This window comes from Ambystoma mexicanum, chromosome 2p, assembly GCF_040938575.1.
Source record: "Ambystoma mexicanum isolate Mex_15411 chromosome 2p, UKY_AmexF1_1, whole genome shotgun sequence".
Taxonomy (NCBI): Eukaryota; Metazoa; Chordata; class Amphibia; order Caudata; family Ambystomatidae; genus Ambystoma; species Ambystoma mexicanum.
In genome coordinates this window covers 1213491548-1213518395 of record NC_090923.1, presented here as the reverse complement: position 1 = coordinate 1213518395, position 26848 = coordinate 1213491548, and the positions used below count along the sequence as shown (strand labels likewise).

General features: G+C 49.2%; 1 protein-coding gene across 2 annotated transcripts in view; it reads right to left on the bottom strand.

The window, feature by feature from the left end:
* Positions 1-26848, bottom strand: part of PLXNA3 (plexin A3) — a 677771-nt gene that overhangs the window by 328253 nt on the left and 322670 nt on the right. For both annotated transcript variants that reach the window (XM_069645473.1, XM_069645474.1), the window contains exons 4-5: positions 25524-25652; positions 23920-24020 (exon numbers count right to left, since the gene is read on the bottom strand). In XM_069645473.1, coding sequence (XP_069501574.1) covers positions 23920-24020; positions 25524-25652 — 230 coding nt within the window. The remainder of the gene's footprint in view (positions 1-23919; positions 24021-25523; positions 25653-26848) is intronic.

Below are 26848 nucleotides of genomic sequence, written 5' to 3'. Positions count from 1 at the left end.
GACCTTCATGCAGTGACATACTGGCGGCCTTCACTCATTTTATGTTATTATGCATTGAATGTTAACATGAGGCTATGAGAGGCTTTGTATGCAAAAGTTTAGCCACCTCACAGGATTGAGGAGCAACGAGGGAAGCGTTATGGTCACAAGCCAACAAACCTGAACACCAGTGTGCCCGGATATCACCACCGAGGGGCCCCTCAGCCAGGGAGTCAGCCAGCCAAAGTGGAGAAGAGAATGGGCATTCAAACTGACACCAATGTGTTTTGAAACAGACTTGCAGGCAAGAGAAGTGGTGATCTGGGCAGGTTGCACACCTGAAAATCTTTTTAATGACATGATTTGGGAGGGTTTGTAAGTCAGAAAAGCAAATTTGCATTGTCCACAACTCCCTGAACACAATTTATGTTTTGTTTTGTTCTCCTTTTTTGTTAACACATTTTATACTTCACAAAGTCACCACCACAGTTTTCTCAGAGCAAACTAGGCTTTGGCCTTTGTTCAAAGTGCTTAAGGACACAGGCACAGTCTGTGGCTCAGGAGTGGTCTCACCCTTAAACCTTCAACAGTGAAAGGGTGTCATCGTAAGACTGGGTATGTTATTGTCCCAGGTTAGTGCCCATGATTACAGAGGGCAAAGCCCTTCTACTTACTCCCTTAGGGTCATGAATGGCCAGGCTCCGTGGACTGGCAAGTTGAAAGGAAACATGGGCACTTTTAAAAGAGGCTGGGTTTTCAACCATAGCTGCCCTGGGACAAAAAGCCCCAGACCGGGCATCCTGGAGGATCTTGGGACCTGCTGGCACCTGTATCGGGATGGAATAGTGGTGTGTGAGGCAGGAATTCTCTTAGGCTGAGCACTTTTGGGAGTTAATAAGCATATTCCTGCCTTTGAATAGCCTTCTCAATATGGGCTGCTGTTACTTTGTCCTGTTAATCATGCATCATGCAAATCTTAGGTCAAAATAGGTGTGTAGTCTGGTTGCCAGATTAGATTACCAGGTCTACTTTCCGTTCCTTTGTTTATATTTTTGGGTGTTTTGGGGAGTGCTGCCTGCCATCTTATGACTGCCTCAAGGCGCTTGAACTTTAGACATGAATGCATCATCACATAATGAAACGCCACATAACATAACCTAATGTGACCTAACTAGCTAGTGCAAATGGAAACCAGCATCATTGCCCAAAAATATTAGCTACAATTCATTCAATTTTCCCTTTCGCTCCCTAACTCACCTAAAGCACGGTTGAACTGGTTATAGGTCATCAGTTTGAATGCTTAAAACTCCAAGGTTTGGAAAAATGACAAAAAAAATGAAAGTTCAAAGATGTACACTTTCCAGTTAAGGTTTGAAAATGTAACTTTGAAATGTGTTCTTTGATGGCTGCATCTCATTTGTGTTCTGTTTAAAGAGATTTTCATTCTGCCTTCCTGCTACTCCGTGAAGATCTACAGCTTGAGATGCTGTTGAATCGCCCACAGAAGCCTAAACTAAGACTGCAGAGAAATGATTGGATTAAAACACTCACAATAAATGCAACTTACAAACTGTCTCTAACAAGCAATATTGAGACTAGATCCCTCCATCTTCTGGAATACCTGAGGACATTTCCAGACACAACAATTAGAAACACATTCTTACGCCTGCGTCTCAATTTACTACCCACAAGACAGAGATAAGCTATGATAAATCAACTTTCAGAAGAGAACGCATATTGTCGCTTCTGTAAGGATCAATCTAAAATCGAAACCTTATATCATCTAATCATGGAGTGTCAGATGCTAACAGAAAAAAGAAACTTGATTAGAGACAGATGGATAACCACAACTGTTACACTGTATACACACCAAAGATGGACGACAATCTTGGCAGGGAATGATCAAAAACTTATCATTGCAATTGTTACATTTTGGGAAACAATCATGAAGGATCCTTCATTCATGTAATACGAACTCCGAACAAAAGAATAAATCTCAGATCAGCAAGTCAGCAAGTTATAAATAGACAATTGTGAACCACCAAAAAAAGAAAAAAGAAGAAAGTAAGAGAAAAGAGTGAAAGAGAACAATTAACAGGAAGCTTAATACAAAAGGAAAGAAAGATTGAAGAGCTACAGTCAAAATCTGAGCAAAGAAAATAACTGAACTTCGTCTGTGTCTTTCAGTTTTTTAGGTTATTTTTTTAAAAGTGTTAATATTTTATTAAGAAAATTAAGAAACATGTAAATAGAATAATGAAAAAGTTTATATATAAACTAAATCATTTAATAAAAACAAAAAACAAAAAATTCTGCCTTCCTGGCCCACCTCCCGCCACCACTCTGTGGCCCAGTCTCCTAATGTCTAGTTTATGTTCCACACAATTTTATATTAACATTATTTATAATGGGGGGGAAACTCCTGTAAACACTTTTACCTGCTGTCTATTCTTCGGTTTCCGAAATGTATGTATCATTTTGCCCTTTTTGAGAAAATAGTTCTCATCATTCAAATTAATCGGCACCTCTCGTTTCCCCCTGCCACCATATGGCCCATTCCTCGCAGTTTTTGTTTTCCAACTTTTGTATTTTCAAACTTTTATTTTCAAACTTAAAGGTTTCACATCTTTATTTACGAATTTAAAACCAGATTCCGGTTGAAGCTATGCCTTGGCCCTTCAGTAGGATATGAGGGTGACTATGATGCAATACAACGCAGACAACACACACTGAGGTAAATAAAACATTTACTAGGGAAACTACATCATAGCCATAATTATGATTACGACATCTACTACCTTAATAACACAGTGCAACTATATAGTTCTTCACTAGGACTTCAGATCAGATCAGATTTTGAGTTGGGAGTATTTTGCTCCCTACTTTTGGATGTTAAGAGTAAAACTATTTTCCAGGGAGTAAAAAGTAGTTCTCATTGACGACTGGGGTATTTATTTTTAGGAAAGACAACATAGATTTTAATTAAAAAAAAAAAAAAAGAAATAGGCATTTATGTTCTAACACATACATTTATTGTAATTCGTGAGCACAAAAGAAAGTAACGTTTTTTTAAAAAAATCTAACAGGCCCTCCTCAGATCAGATAACAATACAAGAGCTCCTCTGTGTGGCTTGCACTGCTGAGGCTTCTGTTCAGAACTGCCCTGGCGCGCATTGCTGAAAGAACGTTTTTCATGTAATCCAGTACAACAAAAAATACTTTCCGCAGTGCGTTTGGGGATGGGTTAGTCCACCAAAGTTGGAAAGAGGGGGTGAGCTGGGGAAATGGGAAAGAGCGAGAGGGGGGGTGCAATGCGGGGTAACAAGAGGGAGATGCCTGCCTATATATTGCTCCCAGTTTTTTCTGGCAGCATGCACCCAACACAGATATGCCCCTTATCTGGCCGCTTGCAAACTGTGCTCCATAGGGAAGAACATGACAGTGGCAGCAGTCCATCCATGAGGGATTAAAATGGTGGTAGCAGCACCATACAAGCCCCCACTGCACTCGGGAATCCTTTCTCTCCCCATGGAATCTTCCCTTAATGTTGAAGCCCAGGTGAACACTGAGCCTGCTGCTGCCAGCCTATTAGTGCAGGGGCATTCACTCTGAACCTCAGCAAGCCAGAGGCTCTAAATGGTGCAATGCCAAAGACTAGTCTTTGAGGCACTTTACCAGGGGTTTCATCATATACCCTGGCGGGCATATCACGGCACCAAACACAAGTCAAGGAGTTTCTGTTACAACACAGTGATCATGTGATCCCTCCTGAACTTATTAGGATCCAAGACCCAGTGTCTCTTTCCAGAGGACTGATTTCTGTAAGCTCTCCTTGGTTTCTAAAGCTACTTAGGGGAGCACACCATGGTACAGAATCAAAGTCAAGTGGGTTGAAGTACAGGAGAGCGATCATTTCCTCCCCTCAACCATACAGTGGTCCCAGGCTGGAGTGCCTCGATGTGGGGGAGAAGCCTTTTTAGTACTCTCCCCCGCTTTCTTGAGTTACCCAGATTGGCACGGCTGAACTCTGAGCAATCACGTAGCACCTTAAGAGGAATGTGGCCAGCTTAAGCTAAACTGCGCCCCAAGGTGTACATCAGAGCAGTCAGGACTCAAGAGAGTGCAGGGACACGACTCTGGCCCCTGTCTTGCAGCTCCGCTATTGCCAGGCACAGGTTAATCCTAGCAGGGAGCGGGTGGGGCCAGAGGACAGAACAAGAGCAGGGCAATTTTCCAATGTTTTCTAACAGCCAGGGATGTGCACAGTCAAACAAGGTGACAATTCAAAATGGAAATCTTCGACTCGTGGGAAAGTGCTGATTTGGTTAGAGACTTTGTAAAAAGAAGATCCCCAAAGGTAGTTTTCATGGCTCCTTTTATGCTGGAACCAACCCTGGTTTCACATTCGCTTGCCAACAAGACTGTGTACGCTGGGCGAATCCCCCTTGGTTGATTTAACCAGAACTCAAGAGCAAAGAAAAACATAATGGATTGATCGACTTGACGCAGTTGTGCCTGTAGGAATGAATGAATACTACAACTTTTCATTTTTTTGTAATACGAATAACTCCACGAAACATTGTGTAATCCATAAAATATGGTATAAAGCCTCATGTTTTAATATCAAAAAGTTCAAAACTATATATTGATGACGGAGAACTTGTGTTCATGGGATAATAATTCACATGACCGGTTTAATGGATTTTGGGAATATTTAGAACAGAGAATTACTTGTATTGGAACAATGGACTTAACATACAATACGCTCTTGGGAGAAAGTATGATTTAAAATGAATGATATTTTTCTGCTGGAAAGGATCATAAATAATTTGAAATATTGTAAAAATTGTATGAAGACAGCAGTAGCTAGGAGCTTTTCTGTATAATTAATGATTTAAATGCTGGTAAGCTTATCGAGCTTCTTTGAGCCGATACACAGTTGAAATGATGGGATGAGGTCATCGCACATGAGGTGATGCCACTGCGTCATATCCACGCCACGCAGAATTTCTTCATATGCACGCATTCTGAACATGTAGGTTATAAACTTGTTGAGAGCTGGGGATAAATCCCATAAGGGAAGACCAGCATGGGTGAGACAACAATTCAGTAGATGGATAACAGTATTAGCATAGTATGGCTGGAGTATCTATTTGATCAGATATATTTGTTTTAGTTTTTGGAACATTCTAGCAAAGGAGGATAAACCGGTTCCCCTATGAAAAGAGGAAGGAATTTTATAACTGCTTTCTAGAGATTTAGTGTGCCTAGATCATAGGAATACAGGATAATGTTCCATACAAGAGATCGCTTGCTTGACATTTTGTATATTTCTTTTGTCTTTCTAATTTTGGAAAGCTCAACTTTATTATTTAGGTATGTCCTCATATTTTCTTGTGTACAGGAAATGCTTTATGATTTGAAATAGGTTATCCCAACATAGCAAAAAAAATGTGCTTGGGGATAGGTTTTAGATTTTGCCCCAATGGCGGACTCTTGAGTCTGAAATGCATTGGCAACAGGCAACACAACATCTGCCTTCTGTTGTATTTTAAGAAGCACTGTGGCGATATCAAAGGAGTGCACAAGAGCGTTTATTAGATATTAGTTTTTTTGACTGGACAAATGACATTTTCTAAACAGATGTTTTGAATGTACTGTAGTTCTGTAAGACTACTAGGGTGCACCGGGTACCTAGGAGGTTTTCCTGAGTTGTGTCTGTTGCTTATATTGCACTCCAATTTGGTATCTAGGGGATTCTCTGGTGTGCACCACATAGCTGCCAATAATTTAGTTGCATTTTTGATTCAAGTATTATAAAAACGGTGGTGCCCTCCTATTGATTTATCTAATCCCCTTGGTTACCAGGTAAATTGGATCTACGTCTGTTATTGTATATGACTCTAGGCGTGAACCTGTGTCCTCAGTACGCATAAGATTGTGCAGGAACGTTGGTGATCGTGCTCTTTCCTGCAGTTAGTGGGCAACAGACCATGAGCATGGGATGCAAAGTAAAGAAATCACCCAGTTCCGCTCTCCCAGTCACTGCTCTTGGGACTGAGCCCAGACCGCAGGCCACCCACGAACACCTAAACATGGGGAAAGGCTATTACCAAGACACCTGTGACTTGTAACTTCACCGGATAGGCTGTGCAGGTTTATCACCATCAGAACCACAATGGTTTCCCGAAACGATTTAAACCAAGGCTAAATTATTATCTACAAAGACAGGGATCAGGTCTTGCCAATAAAAGTGACCTTGTTCCTAATTTGTAAGGCTTTTAGCGAGTTCCAAAGGTATCACTACATATTATCCCCACCAAAAATATCGCTGTATGGTCGTCTGGAACAGCCATAGGTGATATCTTTTGGGCGGGATAGCTTTTAGGGTTTTGGGGAGCGGGGGTGTCCCCCTCTCCTTTAAAAATAATGCAGGGGTTGCGGGTGGTGTCCCCCGCAGGTTCCATGCCTTAATATTGCCACAAAAATATGGCGATATTTTTGAATGCCGATATTTTTGCGGAGATATTAACAAATGGAACCGTTCGAAATACAAATAAACACGATTACACCGAGGTTTAATCATGGCCTATCTATGTTGCGAATCAAAAGATGTCAGCAGGGGTTAAAGCATACTCACAAAAGGGTTGAACGACCCAGGTAGTTTCAATTTGACAACGGAAATTTGTAATGGGTATTGAGACTGGCATTCTAAAAAGTCAAACCAGCGACACAACACTCAACATTAAAACTGCAAACCTGACGGGTATTTGGCCGCTACATCAACAATGCATCTTGGGTCCAGAAAATAAAAAAAACGTCAGATCATATTCCTACAGGGATGCCGTTAAAAAAAAAAATTAAAAAGAGGAGACGGATTGTGGTACATGTAGAAATAGTCACTTGTCATGCTCTGCTTCTGGCCTGTGCATGTTCAAGACCAACATATCATGGCTTCTATTCCTACACAGGCTTATACCCATGTAACCAACGTGTGTGCGCCACATAAAACGTTCCTCACTCCTCAGCTCAACACTCACCAGAACTGTGCACAGCACTTCCGATTGCCAAACTCTGAGAAAATTAGGGCTAATGCTCCATCTAGCGAAGGACTATTAATATATACAAATTGTTTATAATCTGTGAGAGCTAGCAACGGACATCACAAATGACACTAGCTCATAGGTCATTCAACACACAACTGCATGCACAAGGTTATGCTACTAAAGCACTATACCCCAAACAAGAGTATGTATTTGTCTAACATATTTCCCAAATGATTAAAGTTGCCGTAAATGGGTTGATACAATATTCATTTTAATGGGTAGCCAACACGTGTTTCAACCTGAAACCTTCAGGTCTTCCTCAAGGCTTTCTCAATTCAAATTCTGTATGATGAAATTCGGCCCCAAAACCCAATTTGGCCTCTGTTAGGCTGCTAGCTACCTCAATGTGAGTTTAACCACAGTGACCTCAAACACTGACTCAAAATACTGTTTCCAAATCCAAGAGGATGTACTTCTGTGTCTGCATTCAGCAATCAAAGAGTCTATCCAATCCAAAAGCAAACAATCCAAAACAAGCAAACCATCTCTACATCTCTTCTATCTTGAAGCATGGATGGTTGGATTTCTCATTTCTATCAGGATTACGTCCAAATCCAAAATTAGATCTCGTTCCATCGAACGTCCATTATTATGACCAAGGCGACTTCCAATTGCCAACTACAAAAATGCTTGCTCCCCCAATGCACACTTCGCCTCAGACCCGATCCATGTGACACCCGTAAAGGAACATGGCCGTCTTCCCATACATACTCCTCCTCTGACGACATGTGTAAGCCACTGATCTTTAACTACTGTAGATGAAACACAAAATAATGTATTGGCATGACTAGCCAGACGGGTACTTCCAAAGTATGTACATAGGCACACATAGGTGAACATAACTTCTACCATGCCTTGTCTTTTCTGCTGACATGAGGAAACATACCTGGGCCACATCCCTCTTGTAACCTTGGCAACAGATGATGTGAATGTTGCCTGCAGAGATAACCACAGATCTAGGACATGCGCTCACCAAAACGATGCTCCACACACAAGCAACACCAAAGAATGGATGGGGGTTTCACAAAAATATCTGACCCAATACAGAGCCCAGTACGACCTGTCAGCCCCCCTGCCCCTCACGCCCATCCACGCCCCCCCGGATTGAGAATCTTCTTACAGTTGAATGGACGGATGGACTGGACAAAGGACAATGATAGTGGAAGAAGAAGAAAGGGGGAACAGGAAAATGTATACAGAAATTGTACATATTAGCTATACAGCAAGGGAGCAGAAATAGAGGGCAAGCAGGCAAATGACGCTTCTGTGAGAGACAGAAGAGAACCTTGACCCAGAAACAGCATCTATCAGCAGGAATATTTATTGATTACGACAAGACATCGATTTGCTGCTCCTCTCAGACTCGAAGGACAGTGGCATCAATCTGCCTCCCTCGGAACTGCGCCATCACTGGCAGTGCAGAGGCGGCCTGCATCACTCCCTGGGCTGGAACAGAACTGCAGCGTGCACTCCCAGCCTGGAGCACCGTCACATCCAACACCACTGCCAGCGCTGAGAATCTAGACTGAGCACTCTTCAAAGCAGGACGCCTGGAGTGAGAACCATTCCAGCCACAACACGTGGCATCAAGTATCACCTCTTCGACAATTCCCAGACATGAGGACCATCGAAAGCACCATTGTCAGCCGCCCCAGCGTAATAATTGCCGCCAGCACTGTCGTCCCCCTCGCGCGCCATTGTAGTAAGCCCTCCAAACCTCAAGCACCACTGTATCCAATTCCCAGAGCCTCGAGCAAGCACCAAAGCAACCACAACGCGTCTTTTGGCAGCAAGCCATAGCACCATTTCAATTGAGACACCTGGCCTCAAGTGCCCGCATAGCCACCGCCTCTCTGCCTTCAGCAGTGCTCCCTGGATGGGCTGAGGCAAGGAACTATAGCAAAACGAAAAGGTGATGGCTGGAAGGTTTTGAATAAATCATAACCACGGGCAAAGCTCTGGGCAACCCTCCAGACCATCGTTTTTCAGTCTGCCAAGCCATTACAGAAGGGGAAAAACCATATGCAAATCAGGCATGGTCCTACCCCAAAAGGGGCAGTCCAGCCCGAACTGCTAGGTCACATCCCTTCTGCACGAGACCACAAGCATCCCCAGACATGTTTCAGCCTTGTTGGGCGTCATCAGTGAGGAGTAGCTTGGGTCTCTAGGCCCGGCAGACTCGGGACCCACGTCTGGGCATACCCGTCCCACTCGGGGTGACTTTAGCAAAACGAAAAGGTGATGGCTGGAAGGTTTTGAATAAATCATAACCACGGGCAAAGCTCTGGGCAACCCTCCAGACCATCGTTTTTCAGTCTGCCAAGCCATTACAGAAGGGGAAAAACCATATGCAAATCAGGCATGGTCCTACCCCAAAAGGGGCAGTCCAGCCCGAACTGCTAGGTCACATCCCTTCTGCACGAGACCACAAGCATCCCCAGACATGTTTCAGCCTTGTTGGGCGTCATCAGTGAGGAGTAGCTTGGGTCTCTAGGCCCGGCAGACTCGGGACCCACGTCTGGGCATACCCGTCCCACTCGGGGTGACTTTAGCAAAACGAAAAGGTGATGGCTGGAAGGTTTTGAATAAATCATAACCACGGGCAAAGCTCTGGGCAACCCTCCAGACCATCGTTTTTCAGTCTGCCAAGCCATTACAGAAGGGGAAAAACCATATGCAAATCAGGCATGGTCCTACCCCAAAAGGGGCAGTCCAGCCCGAACTGCTAGGTCACATCCCTTCTGCACGAGACCACAAGCATCCCCAGACATGTTTCAGCCTTGTTGGGCGTCATCAGTGAGGAGTAGCTTGGGTCTCTAGGCCCGGCAGACTCGGGACCCACGTCTGGGCATACCCGTCCCACTCGGGGTGACTTTAGCAAAACGAAAAGGTGATGGCTGGAAGGTTTTGAATAAATCATAACCACGGGCAAAGCTCTGGGCAACCCTCCAGACCATCGTTTTTCAGTCTGCCAAGCCATTACAGAAGGGGAAAAACCATATGCAAATCAGGCATGGTCCTACCCCAAAAGGGGCAGTCCAGCCCGAACTGCTAGGTCACATCCCTTCTGCACGAGACCACAAGCATCCCCAGACATGTTTCAGCCTTGTTGGGCGTCATCAGTGAGGAGTAGCTTGGGTCTCTAGGCCCGGCAGACTCGGGACCCACGTCTGGGCATACCCGTCCCACTCGGGGTGACTTTAGCAAAACGAAAAGGTGATGGCTGGAAGGTTTTGAATAAATCATAACCACGGGCAAAGCTCTGGGCAACCCTCCAGACCATCGTTTTTCAGTCTGCCAAGCCATTACAGAAGGGGAAAAACCATATGCAAATCAGGCATGGTCCTACCCCAAAAGGGGCAGTCCAGCCCGAACTGCTAGGTCACATCCCTTCTGCACGAGACCACAAGCATCCCCAGACATGTTTCAGCCTTGTTGGGCGTCATCAGTGAGGAGTAGCTTGGGTCTCTAGGCCCGGCAGACTCGGGACCCACGTCTGGGCATACCCGTCCCACTCGGGGTGACTTTAGCAAAACGAAAAGGTGATGGCTGGAAGGTTTTGAATAAATCATAACCACGGGCAAAGCTCTGGGCAACCCTCCAGACCATCGTTTTTCAGTCTGCCAAGCCATTACAGAAGGGGAAAAACCATATGCAAATCAGGCATGGTCCTACCCCAAAAGGGGCAGTCCAGCCCGAACTGCTAGGTCACATCCCTTCTGCACGAGACCACAAGCATCCCCAGACATGTTTCAGCCTTGTTGGGCGTCATCAGTGAGGAGTAGCTTGGGTCTCTAGGCCCGGCAGACTCGGGACCCACGTCTGGGCATACCCGTCCCACTCGGGGTGACTTTAGCAAAACGAAAAGGTGATGGCTGGAAGGTTTTGAATAAATCATAACCACGGGCAAAGCTCTGGGCAACCCTCCAGACCATCGTTTTGCCAGTGGTTAAGATTAATTCTAAACCTTCCAGCCATCACCTCTTTGTTTTTGCTATGTCACCCCGAGTGGGACGGGTATGCCCAGACGTGGGTCCCGTGCCTGCTGGGCCTAGAGACCCAAGCTACTCCTCACTGATGAGCCCCAACAAGGGCGAAACATGTTTGGGGATGCTTGTGGTCTCGTGCAGAAGGGATGTGGCCTAGCAGTTCGGGTCGGACTGCCCCTTTTGGGGTGGGGCCAAGCCTGATTTGCATATGGTCTTTCCCTTCTGTAATGGTTTGGCAGGCGAAGAACGGTGGTCTGGAGGGTTGCCCAGAGCGTTGCCAGTGGTTAAGATTAATTCTAAACCTTCCAGCCATCACCTCTTTGTTTTTGCTATGTCACCCCGAGTGGGACGGGTATGCCCAGACGTGGGTCCCGTGCCTGCTGGGCCTAGAGACCCAAGCTACTCCTCACTGATGAGCCCCAACAAGGGCGAAACATGTTTGGGGATGCTTGTGGTCTCGTGCAGAAGGGATGTGGCCTAGCAGTTCGGGTCGGACTGCCCCTTTTGGGGTGGGGCCAAGCCTGATTTGCATATGGTCTTTCCCTTCTGTAATGGTTTGGCAGGCGAAGAACGGTGGTCTGGAGGGTTGCCCAGAGCGTTGCCAGTGGTTAAGATTAATTCTAAACCTTCCAGCCATCACCTCTTTGTTTTTGCTATGTCACCCCGAGTGGGACGGGTATGCCCAGACGTGGGTCCCGTGCCTGCTGGGCCTAGAGACCCAAGCTACTCCTCACTGATGAGCCCCAACAAGGGCGAAACATGTTTGGGGATGCTTGTGGTCTCGTGCAGAAGGGATGTGGCCTAGCAGTTCGGGTCGGACTGCCCCTTTTGGGGTGGAGCCAAGCCTGATTTGCATATGGTCTTTCCCTTCTGTAATGGTTTGGCAGGCGAAGAACGGTGGTCTGGAGGGTTGCCCAGAGCGTTGCCAGTGGTTAAGATTAATTCTAAACCTTCCAGCCATCACCTCTTTGTTTTTGCTGAGGCAAGGAACTACGCTGCCCCAAACAAAGAGCCACTCTATCACAGTCTTTTGCTTTAAAATGCATCCATAATTGCTGCTTCTGTGTCCAATCTGGCCTTCACAGGTGCCCTAGGCAGGGTGAAACCCTGCTTCCAGGCACTATATCAGACTCAGCTCCCTGTATTCTGCAACACTGCCGTCACAAGCGCATCACCCATTAGGAGACGTCAATTTTGACCATGCAACATCGCAACACCCTCTCCTCAACCCAACTATTCATCACGATCATAGAGTTCAGATTGCAAGCCTAGCAAGAGCTCTTGGTGGAAAAGGGGTATACGTCCATGATGGCACCCACATAGGCAAAATATCCAGTTTAACCACGCAAACAATGCAGAGAGGTGTTCGAATCATCCTTCCCACAGCAGATGAGATCAAGACAACTTGAGAACCCTAGAACAGATCTCCACCCACTCTCGTGGGATCCTGCCTAAATAACAACCTCAGTCTAATATTAGCGCTGGATCACACAAAGGAAGGTTGCCTATTGTCACACAGATGCCTTCCCAGTTCAAAAAGTCGCAGAGAAAGTGGAGGGCTTTATTTGACAGATCTGCAGAGGATTGCCTTGGATTTGGGCACTCGTGGGCATCGCGCCCTGATCTCCCATGGCCGAGGTTTCCCTGCCCCCAGGATAGATTGACTAGTGATCAGTTACCCCTATGTATCTAAGACTGACTAAGGTGAGGTCTCTCTAGAAGGCTTCTTACTCCCCTATGGGACATCCTAGGGGTACACTAACAATACAAGGTATGTTACAGGTCCCAATAGGAATGTTAACGGTTGCAGAAAACAGACACCCTGCTCCATGCAGCGTCTTCCCCACAGAGGCATAGCCAGGATTGTCTAGCAAATGGGGCCTGAAGCTAAGGTAGTTGGGCCCACTGCACTGATACAAGTATCTGTAAATGCCCACACAGCGGTGCTGAGTGGGCATTTACAGATTTTGGGTGGGTCTTGCCCCCCAGGCCCTAACCTGACTACGCCTCTGCTTCCCCACTTGCTCCCTCTCTCTCCTGTACCTGGTCTTCTCACACCATCTCCTCACCCTTCCTACTCTTTGTTCTTCGTATTCTCCTCTCTTCTCGTTTCCTTCTCCCCTTCTCATCCCTTTTCTCTCCCTCCCTCTTTCCCTCCCCTCTTCACACACTCTCCCCTCACCTTTCATTACACATCCACCAGTCTTCTCACTCCCTACTCAGGCAATGGTGCTCTTCTCAGTCTCCCAGGGGATAGTGTGCCCTGCTCACCCGCTCCGGCATAGTGTGCCCTGCTCACCCGCTCCGGCATAGTGTGCCCTGCTCACCCGCTCCGGCATAGTGTGCCCTGCTCACCCGCTCCGGCATAGTGTGCCCTGCTCACCCGCTCCGGCATAGTGTGCCCTGCTCACCCTCTCCGGGATAGTGTGCTCTGCTCTGCCTCTCCGGGATAGTGTGCTCTGTCCTGCCCACCCTCTCCGGGATAGTGTGCTCTGCCCACCCTCTCCGGGATAGTTGCCCTGCTCACCCTCTCCGGGATAGTTGCCCTGCTCACCCTCTCTGGGATAGTTGCCCTGCTCATCTTTGTGAAGAGGCAAGAATTGCATAGCACAGGCCGCATTCTGCTGATGGCCGAAGTGGAGTGGACAGATCACATCCTCTTCACGAAAGGCCGGGTGCAGCAGCGGTGCAATCTGAGGGACCCTCAGCTGCAGCTATAAAAAAAACAAATCCGAAAATACATCTGGGCAGACGGTGGTTTTGAAGACTGCGAGTACGCTATGGATGGCGGCTGCCGACTGTGCGTAGCTTGAAGACTGCTTCAAGCTACCACAACAATGGGAGAAAATGTAGAGAACTTCCAAAGGCACCCCGCCCCTCACAGCGGTTGAAATATGAGGTGGGCGAGGGAGAAGTGAACAAAAAAGAAAAGACCCGAAAGAGGGGCTGAGGCCTGGGTCCCAGTCCAAGAAAAGCAAGGAGGAAGCAGTCCTCCTCGTCATGGGGACGTGCGGAGAACGTACAGGACGACACCGGGGGCGGGGGGGGGGGGCACAGTTCCATGTATGTGGCAGCTGCACGGCCTAACTTTTTAGGAGACGTCGTTTTGTGTCGCACCACTTGGTAACAGCAATTAACTACTCACGATATGATATATGATGCGATAGGTTATTTATAACGCGCTTAATACCCAGAGGGGTTTCTAAGCGCGGACCGGGGATTGAACCTGTGCTGCTCCGAGTCGTCTTGTTGCTAAGGCGAGCACGTTTCCCCTGAGCTATCCTCCCGAGACTTCATGACTTCTGAGGCACTCGGGTTATGATCTTTTCTTTAATGTCTCTCTTCCCTCATAAAGCAACGCTCTATACTTTAAACATTTAGTGTTTTGATTTTACTTGGGCCCACAGCCAAAGAAAAAAGCAACTTTCATGAGGCATAGCAGCTCTTCGTTCTTGTGCCAATCTGGGGCTAAAAATAAACCTCTCTCAATATTGAGGGACCTGTGGCACCCATATATCCTTCACCCCAAGCCCCACTGTGCAGTAGGTAACCTTGCAAGGCTGGTGCAATGCCTGGCCCCTAGCGCCGTCACCAGCTGGCACAGTGTGTAGACCGGTACCAGGGCTACTCTGCTGGGCAAAGAGACCAGGCTTCGCAGAGGGCCCACTAAGGCTGCTGTAGTGGGGTGTTGCACCAGTAAACTGTGAAGCCTGCTTCAAGGCTGGTAGGCGGCCACCTGTCGAGCATTAAGCAGGGATGGTGCATGGGTTGCAGCAGGTGGCCAGTGGAGCCAGGAGCTGAGCCAGCGAGCTGTGCATGGGGTGCGTGCAGGCAGTTAGTTAGCTGCTGAATTCTAACCAAGCCTAATGCAGCGGGCCCGGTGTGCAAGGAGTAAACTGCAATCTGTTCACTGGCCAGATGCATGAAGCCAAGCTGGTGCATTAGGCCTATGTTGCAAACCATGAACTGTACATCGTAACCAGTGGCGTCACTAGGGGGTTGGGGGGGGGGGGGTTATGGGGCTGGGGGCCAGGGGCCCCCCTGTGAAACCCTGTGCGCCCCCCCCTTTTACTCCCCTACCTAAGACGAGCAGTGAACATTTTCTCCCCCTACTTTTGTCTGTGGCCCCTTACCAGGGATTTAAGTGGGGTAAGAAATCGAGCGGGGGCCCTCATTTGGGGGCGTGGCTTGTGGGAGGGGCGTGGCCTAAAAGTACGCAAATCGTAGGGTATACACACAAATATATATAAATTTTATATATTTGTGTGCGTACCTTACTATGGTTTGTGTACTATGCAAGCCAAAGTAACATATTTCTACGTTTAGAAAAGATGGCTTGCACAGTACACACACCATAGTAAGGTACGGACACAAATATATAACATGTATATATATTTGTGTGTATACCCTACGGTTTGCCTAGTTTTCAGGCCATCTTTTTTAAACATTTCGGGTTTATAAAAGATGGCTTTGAAAGTACACAATTCAAGCCATCTTTTATAAAGCTTTGACTACGGACAAAAGGGCCCCGGCTCAGTCATACTTTTTGGAGACTGCCGGGGCCCGGCCCACTTTAAGCACTGCCCCTTACTTTTATCTTTGGCCCCCTCTGCGCCCCTTCTAAATGTTGTTCCTGGCGACGCCACTGATCCTAACACCACGCCTCCTGCACAGGACGCTGCTGATGAACCGAAGACCAAGGTTACTGAAATGGGCGGCAGGAGAGTCTGATCTGTAGACTGGTGGCCGCTTCGTCCTGGTGCAAAAGCGGCACTCAGACTGGTACACGGGACGTAGACTGCAGGGCTAGCACTGGGCCTTGCGCTCTGGCACTAGGGTGGAGGCAGTGGCCGGTGCAGCGCTTTTGCCCGAGAGCTCAGTCAGGGACTTGCAGAGCACACAGAGGCCTGGCCCTGCTCTCCGACGGTATCACTGCTGCACCGGAAGTGCGTGCAGACCACAGCCGAGGAGGGGGCCGCCAGGTATGTATGGGCTGGCTCCAGTCAGACACGCACTTGACTAGTAAAACACAAGACCCAGCTTAATGCAAGTCCCATGCAAGGGGGGGGGGTATGGGAGGGGAGTGGAAATCCCCAGTGCACTGACCATCGCGAGAGCGGGGTCCGGAAGGCTCTGCTTCGCATATGCTCAGGGCAGCTGAGTAAATAGCCAGGCCCGACCGCCCGAGCTCAGGCGGGGGACACCGCATAAACTCCAGGCTCTTTCTCGCCAGTTCATAAATGGAAATGGCTCATACCAGGCTCTGCTGGACCAGGGGCGTGCTGCAATGCGTTCACACCAGCCGGGCACAGGTGCCCCAGGCGAGGGAACGGGAAATGGGGCCTTTCGGCAGCGAGGCACAGAGAGTGGATGCTTTCTGGCGATATTGGGCAGGAGACAAGGGGCAGAGGTCACTGAGGCCATGGAAGGAAGTTTGGGCTGGGGTGGCAATAAAATGGAGTAGTGATATCCAAGGATTGGAGAGGATTGGCAGAGCACAACAGATATCAGGGAACAGGGTGGCATTGAGAGGAGAGGGACGGGAAGAAGAGAGGCCACAGGAGGAAGAGAGGGGCCGCAAGAAAGAAGAGAGGGGCCGCAAGAAAGAAGAGGGGCCGCAAGAAAGAAGAGGGGGGACGCAAGAAAAAAGAGAGGGGACGCAAGAAAAAAGAGAGGGGACGCAAGAAAAAAGAGAGGGGACGCAAGAAAGAAGAGAGGGGACGCAAGAAAGAAGAGAGGGGACGCAAGAAAGAAGAGAGGGACTGCAAGAAAGAAGAGAGGGACTGCAAGAAAGAAGAGAGGGACTGCAAGAAAGAAGAGAGGGACTGCAAGAAAGAAGAGAGGGACTGCAAGAAAGAAGAGAGGGGCCGGATGTAAGAAGAGGGGGGAAGGGATGCAAGAAGAGGGGGGAAGGGATGTAAGAAGAGGGGGCCTGAGGGGACGAAGAGAGAAGGTCAGGGGGACGAAGAGGGGAGCCAGGAGAAAGAAGAGGGGGCCAAGGGGGAAGAAGAGGGGGCCAAGGGGGAAGAAGAGGGGGCCAAGGGGGAAGAAGAGGGGGCCAAGGGGGAAGAAGAGGGAGGAGAGAGGGAGGAGAGAGGGACGAAGAAGGGAGCCAGGGGGACGAAGAGAGAGGGTCAGGGGGACGAAGAGGGGGACCAGGAGAAAGAAGTGGGGGCCAAGGGGAAAGAAGCGGGGGCCAAGGGGAAAGAAGCGGGGGCCAAGGGGAAAGAAGCGGGGGCCAAGGGGAAAGAAGAGGGAAGAAGAGGGGGCCAAGGGGAAGAAGAGGGGGCCAAGGGGAAGAAGAGGGGGGCCAAGGGGAAGAAGAGGGGGGCCAAGGGGGACGAAGAGGGGAGCCAGGGGGGGAAGAAGAGGGGGGCCAAGGGGGAAGAAGAGGGGGGCCAAGGGGAAAGAAGCGGGGGCCAAGGGGAAAGAAGCGGGGGCCAAGGGGAAAGAAGCGGGGGCCAAGGGGAAAGAAGAGGGAAGAAGAGGGGGCCAAGGGGAAGAAGAGGGGGCCAAGGGGAAGAAGAGGGGGGCCAAGGGGAAGAAGAGGGGGGCCAAGGGGGACGAAGAGGGGAGCCAGGGGGGGAAGAAGAGGGGGGCCAAGGGGGAAGAAGAGGGGGGCCAAGGGGGAAGAAGCGGGGGCCAAGGGGAAAGAAGCGGGGGCCAAGGGGAAAGAAGCGGGGGCCAAGGGGAAAGAAGAGGGAAGAAGAGGGGGCCAAGGGGAAGAAGAGGGGGCCAAGGGGAAGAAGAGGGGGGCCAAGGGGAAGAAGAGGGGGGCCAAGGGGGACGAAGAGGGGAGCCAGGGGGGGGGAAGAAGAGGGGGGCCAAGGGGGAAGAAGAGGGGGGCCAAGGGGGAAGAAGAGGGGGGCCAAGGGGGAAGAAGAGGGGGGCCAAGGGGGAAGAAGGGGGCAAGGGAACAAGCCAGGTATCTGCTAAGCAAAATGGAAGCGGAGAGGAGAGGAAATGGTCAAGGGCCCAGGAAAGCAGAGTACCCTGGAGAGGCCGAGGAGACCAGCATAGTTAAGAGGGAGTTGTGGACCGAAAGAATCGTGGTAAAGCAACAGAATAGAGTCGGGGGCAAATACTGGAAGCCACTGGGAGCTGGGCAGGGCAGTGGGCAGCATGGCGTGTGCAGCGTTGCTTTTTCTCCCCTGCCCTTCACAGCCCGCGACTACTGGAGCTAAAAGCCCAGGCCTTCACCCAGCTGCCTGTGCATTACAGGAGAGACCTCCAGCCCCTCAATCTTGTTTCCCTTCCATAGCTCCCTCGAGTGACGGGGTGCCATGATGCTTGCAAGGCCTTCTGTGCTGGCCTCCTCTGGATCATGAAGAGTCATGTTTGAGGGTACAGTTGGATTGATGGTCTCTTCTGGGTGATGAGGCACACTGGCATAGGTAGGGTTAACTGACACCCTTATTTTCCCGGGAGGGTCCCAGTATGGGCCGCGTATGGTGCGAGTTTCTTTTCATTTAAAAACCCTATCCTGGTTTGAATGGTGGCCACAGGCGAACTCAGAATCAATTCTAAAGCTACAGTTTGGCAATTTTACACTAACACGTAAGCAATCAAGGGTGGTCTGAAACCCCCAACCTTTCCCTTAACAGCCGAAAGTATCATCTGAGATAAGGTTTCATAGCAAGGCCTAAAATGGCAATCACAGCAAAAGCGGGATTGTCTTGAACATGCTTACAGTCACAGCCAAACCTACACAGTGTAGAGCCCGGGTAATGCGTGGGAGTAGTGTAGGAAGGAGCAGTGCTCTACTCTAGGTCCTGTTCTGTAAAGCTGGAGGCGAGGGCTAGAGTTTCGGGATCCCATGCTGTGGGGCGCTCCTGTGACACATGCAGTTAGAATTAGTGATGTGCAAGTGGTAGCTAAAACATACTGCATATGGATCATCAGGCCTGCCACTAATCACAGAACACGCCAACACCATGGATCCCAACTTTTCATGTTCACTACAGGAACAGAAATGCCACCGCCTGAGTAAGGAGCAAGTGGTATACTAATGGTATATGGTCTCGTTAAACTCTACTGTACATAGAACGTTGGGCGTTTAACACGTCATACATAAATAAAAGTCAATAAGGGAGCCCATCACTTCTGCTGTCAAAACAGTGTATTTCACAGCACATTTTTCAAAAGGAATTGGAAAAAAGAGGACTTACAGGCAGTTCTAATGGTATATCTTGGCAACTTCCACTCAACCGGCCGAGCTACCTTTGCAGCTTTTTACTTCAGGACTCGTCACTCAGCTTGGAAAACACTGGACGTGGTCTGTGGATCCCTGATACTGCTCAAAAGCACTGCGTTATCAGCAGTACAATTATGTACACGACTGAGAAGTGCACAGGGTTTCATCTCCGGCCACAGTGACGGTGCACGCGCCCCTTCAGGAAGTACAATTGGGAAGAGTAACTGTAAACACCTCTAGGGGCAAAGTGACATTCCTGCGTATGTGGCGAAATAACCCCGGGGTCAAATGCTCCCGTGTCCTCTGACACGACCGGAAACAGACTGAGGCACCTAGAGGGGAGGGGGTAAACACGGCAGATACCCTAAAGCGGCAGAAATGACAGCACACGGAGAGGGATTACCATGTTTGCAAGTACACCCAAATAACAGAATGCACCAGTGTCTATTCCACCAGTTTTATTATGCAACAAGGCCAGGACGAGACCAAAAAAAAAAATGCGAAACATGTTATTTGCAAAAAAGTGATCAAAGCACAGGTGAAGCAGGACCTTTTGGCGTGGCTCCTTTGGCGTCGCACGTTTCAGCGCAGCTACTTTGCCGTACGGCGCCAGCTTGTGCGCCACTTTGGCGCAGGGATCCATCGGCGCCGGCATGTTTGAGCGTGTAAGCCTCACATATATTACCAAGCATTGGAAATGCCCATAGTTTGGCTTTTGTGTAGGCCTGGGATCTGTATTGGACAGGCACTGCCGTACAGTTATTACGTGGTCACTGATGGTAGAAGCGGAAAAATGATGCAAGTAGCTGGGCTTAGAAAAGAAGTGCATGGGAAATGCCGAATACATATACGAAAGCCAAAACAGAAGGCTTCGCATATGCTTGTTATTTAACAGGACTTATGTGAAGGACAAACATAGTGCTTATGAATCGAGTCATACCTGGTTAAGGCATTTTTATTACATAATTCGTTCATTTACAGCTCCATTTAAACCATTAACTCCTAAAAGACTGCTTTGAAAAAACCCTGCCAGGCACTTCGAGCACACAGTTTGATGGGAAGGCTTAATAAAGCAAGCTCAGATAGATCCCAGGAGGATGTGTTTTGGGGAGGGAAGGGCCAGGAAGTAGGTGGGAATTGCCATAGCGATTAGCCCAGCCATATGCCATTTCTCCTTAGCTGTACTCTGATGCAATAGTTTTGGCTTATACGTGGTGCTTTAGTGCCACCTAATAGCCAAAAAAAAAAAAAGGCTGTCTGCACGTCGTGGTGCTGGAACCCGGACCCTCAGTATTTAAGGCCTAGCACTTAGCCACTAAATCAAACAGAGCCTATAGCTGAAATATGAAAAGCTGGTTTTAGTTTCTACTCATTTGGCGCATGTGCTAACTTGGTATGTTTAGGATTCTTCCTTTGTTTACAGCTCAGGTGAGTGAACAATTAGGGTCCACAAAGATCATTGTTTCTTTTTGATTTTATTCAATTGAATTCTTCAAATGATAGAGTAACACGTGGTGCCGACACGTGTTCCGACCTTACAGGTCTTTTTCAAGGCTACTAGTATTGTATGGGTACATGATAATAGATATGGTGCTTTATTATGACACGGCAGCAATGCAATGGCACTACTGAGCAGGACGTGGAGTCACTATCCAACGATGGACCAGTCAGCCAAAATCCAGTTAAAAAACAAGGTGGTCTGCACTTCAGCAGAGGCTAGGCTACCACCGCATAGACAATTACCAGAAGCACTCCCGAAGCCAGGCACCATGCCTTAGACCAGGTCTAAGTAACGACACAAATAGACGCGTTTTCCGAGGGACCGTGGGAAAAAGCCCACAAGAAAAATACGCGGCCTGCCAAACATAAGGACCTCTGGCGGGACCAATGCCAGTCGGGACCAGACCAGGGAGGGACAACCGGGGGTGGCGGCGAGCCATCTATTTATAACATCACCCAGGAGGAGAGCGAGTGGGAGCAGGCAACATCAGGACCCGTCCCAGACGCTTATTAATAACAGAAACTAGGCACAGAGCACAACCGAGGCGCAGCAGCATGCCCGCTCCCAGACGCTTATTAATAACCGAGAGGCACGCACGGAGCACGCATGGAGCACGAACAGCAGGCAGCGAGCCTGCCCCCAGATGCTAACTCCCAACACTGGCGAGGCAGCAGCAGCAACAACACGCTAGGCCTGCGAGGACACCCACGTTATGCTATCCAACATGTATGCTGCGCCCAGCAACGCCACAGTGGTCTTGCGGCGCCTGGCCTTGTCTGAGTGGCGCTGTATTGGGACCCCGCCAGACCCATGCCTGTCAATAGCAAGGGAGAGGTGTGGGGAAATAGAAAAGGGAATGGGGCAATACACAAAGCAGTTCAGCCAGTGTGCAAACATGCGTGTTGGGTATTGAAGGAGGGATGCATGTTTAACTGCGATTAGTTATCAGTACGGGTAAGATGACATTTGAAAAATGTTAAGCTCTGCTTAAAGCAAATACTTTATGTTAAATGTTCTTATGCCGCACACTGTTGCCACCTGCGTGGTTTCTTGGCGCTTTGGCGGATCTGTAAAGCAAGGAGGAGGGTAAGTCAGCAGGACTGAGCGGGAGAAAAGAGCAAGAGAGCAGTGATGGGCTGTTGGCAGCTTCAGTTCGGTGGACACTGTTCGCAAGTGTGTTTTTCGGTTGGTAGCCGCCATGTGCTGTTGGGTGCAGCTATGTGTGGTTTGTTTCGTTGTGGTGTAGTGTAGTGAAGTGCGTGCAGTGTGTTTTGCTGTAGAGGTATGTGATGGCACTACCTAGACCCGACGATACTTGGTACTAAACGTAGTTGATGTGTGGTTGCGTGAGGCACTTGAGTTGCGCTCAGGCAGGCCCCCGGTAGCGTGCAGCCGTTCACCAGAGGAGTTTTGAAGAAACTCTCCCTGCAACCAGGAACAGATCTGGTTTGCGAAGCTAGTCGACAGGTGCGTCGTTGCCAGGATTTGGACGTGTAGAGATGAATGCGTCAGGAAAGCATGAGGTATGGTAAAGTCAGGGAAGAGGAGTAACAACGCTGCTTCTTTTAGTCCACCTTTCAATGTTGGTTAGCCAGGGCAGGACCACACCATTCTCACTGGTGGCTGAGAGGCAGGGGCCATAGGCCAAAATCCATAACCAAAGCACCAGTGGTGGAGATGGCCATTGTTCCTTCATTAAAGTAAAAGATCTCCATGTGTGTTGGGACAACCAACAGCAAAGCAAAGCTACATGAGCACCCGGGGAGAAGGTGCCAACCAATGACATTGAGGAATGTGGGTTGAACCTCATGATGTAAGACCCCGTTCCACCACTGCCACCTTTCTCCTAGAGTCTGCAGAAATCCTCCATGTCCAGAGCCCCCCCTGTCTACTTCACTGCCACCTCCCCCATTGCCTGCTTCGTCCCTCGCCTGCTACATCCCCAATCTCCAACACCCTCCCTTATCTTCCCCGCTGGCCTCCGCTCTGCCTTCCACCCCATCAAAATGGAAGACTGGCTCTGTGCGAAGCCCGTCTTTCATTCCTACGAAAGGCTTGAATGTGATTTGCACACGCAGGCCACGGGTCTCTTCCCCTCCCCCAATTAAAAAATACTAGGAGTGTCTCGGGCTTAGCTCCATGGTGCCAATTGCAATACCACTCATGGCAGTGGGCTGGAGTGGCCTGTGATGATATCAGAGGCCTGGCGTTTATAACTTGGGCCCTGGGACGGCCGCACTCTGAACACCCATACGTTTCTCAGGATATAGCACTTTTCCGACAGAAGGGGTTTAAACAATACTGCTCAATTGGAGAAGTTGGGGGTAACAAGGGTGTTCCTTTAAGAGCAGTAGCTTGCCTAGCCAAACTCCCAGCTCAGTGAGCAATAGTAGTCTTCGAATTCTGAACTGGTGAGTTTCCACCAGACGTTAGAACAGATTTTGGATCAAGAGGATACGAATATTGCATGGCGTCGAGAGTAAACGCTGCTCCCTCCACGCCGTGGATGAATACCATGATGGTTGGCTTCATTACCACAACCTCCAAGCCCCAAAAGTGCATGGTTTCTAACGTAGTCCTGAGCCACTAACCAAACTAGACACCCCTAGTCCAGGAGTGCCCAGTGAAATCAGCAGGTCTCCAGGAAGTTATCCAAGACCCTACTTATCTCCACCAATAGAAGTGGGTGAGGGGAGGCTTAGGGATCCCCGTGGGACAGGACGCCACGCAAGTTCTTGACATCGATGCTCACTCGAGCTACTGTCATTTAATCATGCTTGTGGTGACATTTAGCATGCTTACATGTCTGAGCAGTTATATCCAGCCAGAAAGTCACATGTAAGTAAGTGTTAAAGAAAATTAAAGAAAATTCAAGGTGGTAAGTCTTAGATAGAACACTGAAGCAAGCACATTCATCACGTCTGTAGGATCTATAGGTGATGGGGCAAGCAAAAGCAACCCTTGTGCAGTGTAACATGTCCCTCTTGCCACCTCCCTGTAATTACACTAGTGCACGATCCGCTGACGGGTTGGCAATCGGCCCCAGCACTGAACGCCTTGAAGCTGAAAACAACTAGAGTGTGTCTATTCTCTCAGAAGGTTTACGCATCACCATGCTTTTCACGAGAGAGGAAGTCACTTGTATCTTACTTGTTATGGAGGACACACCAGCCACAGTGGGGGTCTCCTGACCCCAGACAGTCCGCACATGTCCGGTACTGCTCACAATGCTCCACGGGCACCCGGCTCACCTGGAAAGAACAGGGGGACATTATCATGGTTAGAGATGGCCCTGTGGATAAACCTGCCCTCATGCACCCACAGCAGACGAGCTGCCCCCCCCTAGCCAGGGCTTTAAGTGGGCCGAGGCTGAGCCCCGGCAGTCTGCAAAACCCTTGATCGACCCACGTGTCTGCCGGGGCTCACAGAACCCCAGACAGCCCCGACAAGCACTTTGCTTTTTCTTTCTGTGCACTGCCAGTGACTAGCCAGTGTCACGTTGCACTGTGATATTACTCAGGTGGTGGATTTCGTCTGTTTCATTCTAGACTGCTTGACACTTAAATAAAAGAAATGGTGCGCCTATGAAACAGCACAGTGTGCTGCAAAACTGGTTTTCAGCACAAGACTCGGGTTGGAAAAGTAATTATTTGTATTGTCCAGTGCTGGGTATTCGTACCCATCCCTGCTGATGACAAGCAAGTGTCACATCACACTGTGCTATTTCGTAGGTGCTGGATTCCATTGGTTTCATTCAATTAACTACTTGACACAGTCTATTCAATGAAACAGAATTCATTTAGCACCAATGAAACAGCACAGTGCAATTAGACACTGGTTTGTCGCCTGCAGGGCTCAGGTGGAAAAGTATCTTGTCAGATTTTCTTTCGTTGTCGTGAGCTGGGGACACACCCAGTCATTGCAGCCCCCCTCGATTTCTCACCCCATTTAAAGCACTGACCCTGACCGTTGCCCAGGCAGAGGCATTAACTAATATTATGATATAGCCCAAAAAATCCTCTGACGGCTGTGCACTGCAGCACAGGTGCACATTCACATCACAAGAGAACAGTGATGACCCCGCCTCCAGCGTCCCTTAAGTCCGTGGCTCACCTGCGAATCAAAAGACACTCACAGTTCCGGGCGATAAACCCGGTGACCCGACAGCCTCCTGGTCATCCCAACCTTCCACTACCAACTCCTTAACTCCAAGCTCACCCACTGCAAACTAAGAAATCCCACCCTCCAGACAACAAACATACTAATTAAATGTCTATGATGAAGGGGGGGGGGGACAAGGGTTTGGATGGGGTGGGTGAGAGTGAAGATCTGCAGCATCGTGGTCGCCAGAGTGGCAGCTGGGGGGGGGCGGAGGGGGGCTTAGGGGGCTATAGCTCCGGGTATTTTGGTTGTAGCCCCCGATAGAAGCTCAGGTGCTACAACCAAAATGCTAGCCAGCCCCGAGTCCCGACAGTCCCCCACATTAGCGTAGCCCCTAATCTTTTCCAGACTTAGCAAAACCCCTGGTAGTCCTAACACACAGCTGAAGTTTGGGGTTCACAATCCGCTCTGAACTTGTAGGCAGATTAAGGGAAAGCAGAGAGGACTGCAGTGTGGTCACATACAGAACAACCAAGAACCACCAACAAAAATCACTGCGCTATGGGCAAGCTTTAAGGTCACCATTCTACTCCTCCCGCCCCGCCAATTAAGACATCAATTGGGGATATTCCGAGCACACCCCTCGGGCTCACCTGCTTGTCACTCAGGAGATAGATGGACAGGTGGTCGGGGCTGAAGACCATGTCACGCAGGATGGGTCTCCCCTCCACCACTGGCACCGTCTCATAAAGCAACGCATCCTGGCGACCGTCCACGCGCACCTGTGAGGGAAAGAAGGGACACATCAGTGATCTACTCTTCACAGCAATGTTAGGACACTGTGGCATGGCAGAGAAGATGCAGGAACCAGGCAGGAGCCGGTAAGCATGAACATAGATGACGCTTTATTGTGTTACAGGGTATAACATATGAAGGCGGGAGAGCGGTCAGGTAGATGCATCATTCAAGCTATGACTCGCATCCTGAATCTCCCAACGGACATCCCTGGAACACTGAGTGAACACTCAGGACCAACATTCCATAGGCTTGCATTGCATACAGCAATACAAGCCGCACACTACAGACACTGATGTGTAGATATGGTCTTCTGGACAGCACAGTTTCAGGGAGGGGCACACAAATAAGAGGGGGTCGCGCACGAGGTAGAGGACAGAGGGTGAAGTGGGCCACAGAGTCCTCCCAAGATTTCATTTAGTCCTCCTGACCCGGGCCTGTGCCACAGGAGGTTGTCAGCCCTGAGCAGCAGCTAGTCTGTTAAAGGCCAACCTACCCCAAAGTCAGCAGTTCGCTGATGGAGACTAGGAGAGGCCATCGGGGACCTGAACACCCGGTCCCCGAGCACCTGCAGGGGTGGGAGAAGGGGACGAGGCTTGGAAGTGCCACACACTGCAGCTGGAGTATTGCACTATGCGGAGCCCACGTGCAACCATGTCTGCCAAACAGCGGCACTAAGCATTGCCTATAGAAGTACTAAAGTAACTATCACATAAGGCCCTCGTCAACAAAACACTGCTACGTCATTCAACAGTAGCACTGGGTCAAAGCAAAACAAAGCACTGCAATATCATTCGCCCAATAGTCCAAAGACCCTCTCCTATACCTTAATTGCCAATTGCTGCAAGGAGGTCCTGTGATTGGTTGTGTTTGAAAAGATGAAAGCGGATGCTCTGATTGGATCAGGGTTGCAGCCCTAAGGTAAGTGGGCGTTACCCCAGCGCAGCAGAAGACAGGCAGGATCAGCCACTGCGCGCATAGCAGGGCCTAGAGCCAGCACCGTAGGGTGTGTTTATTCATCCGCCCGGCTCATACAACCTTGGCAACAAAGCGGAGGCCGCCCTCTTCATTCAAGCAGTGAGCTCTGCCCACTCGAGGCAGCCCCGAAGCCGACACTGCTGGGCCTGCGATGATGTCAGACTGGCAAATGAAACGCAGGGACCCGGCAGCACACGGCTAAGGC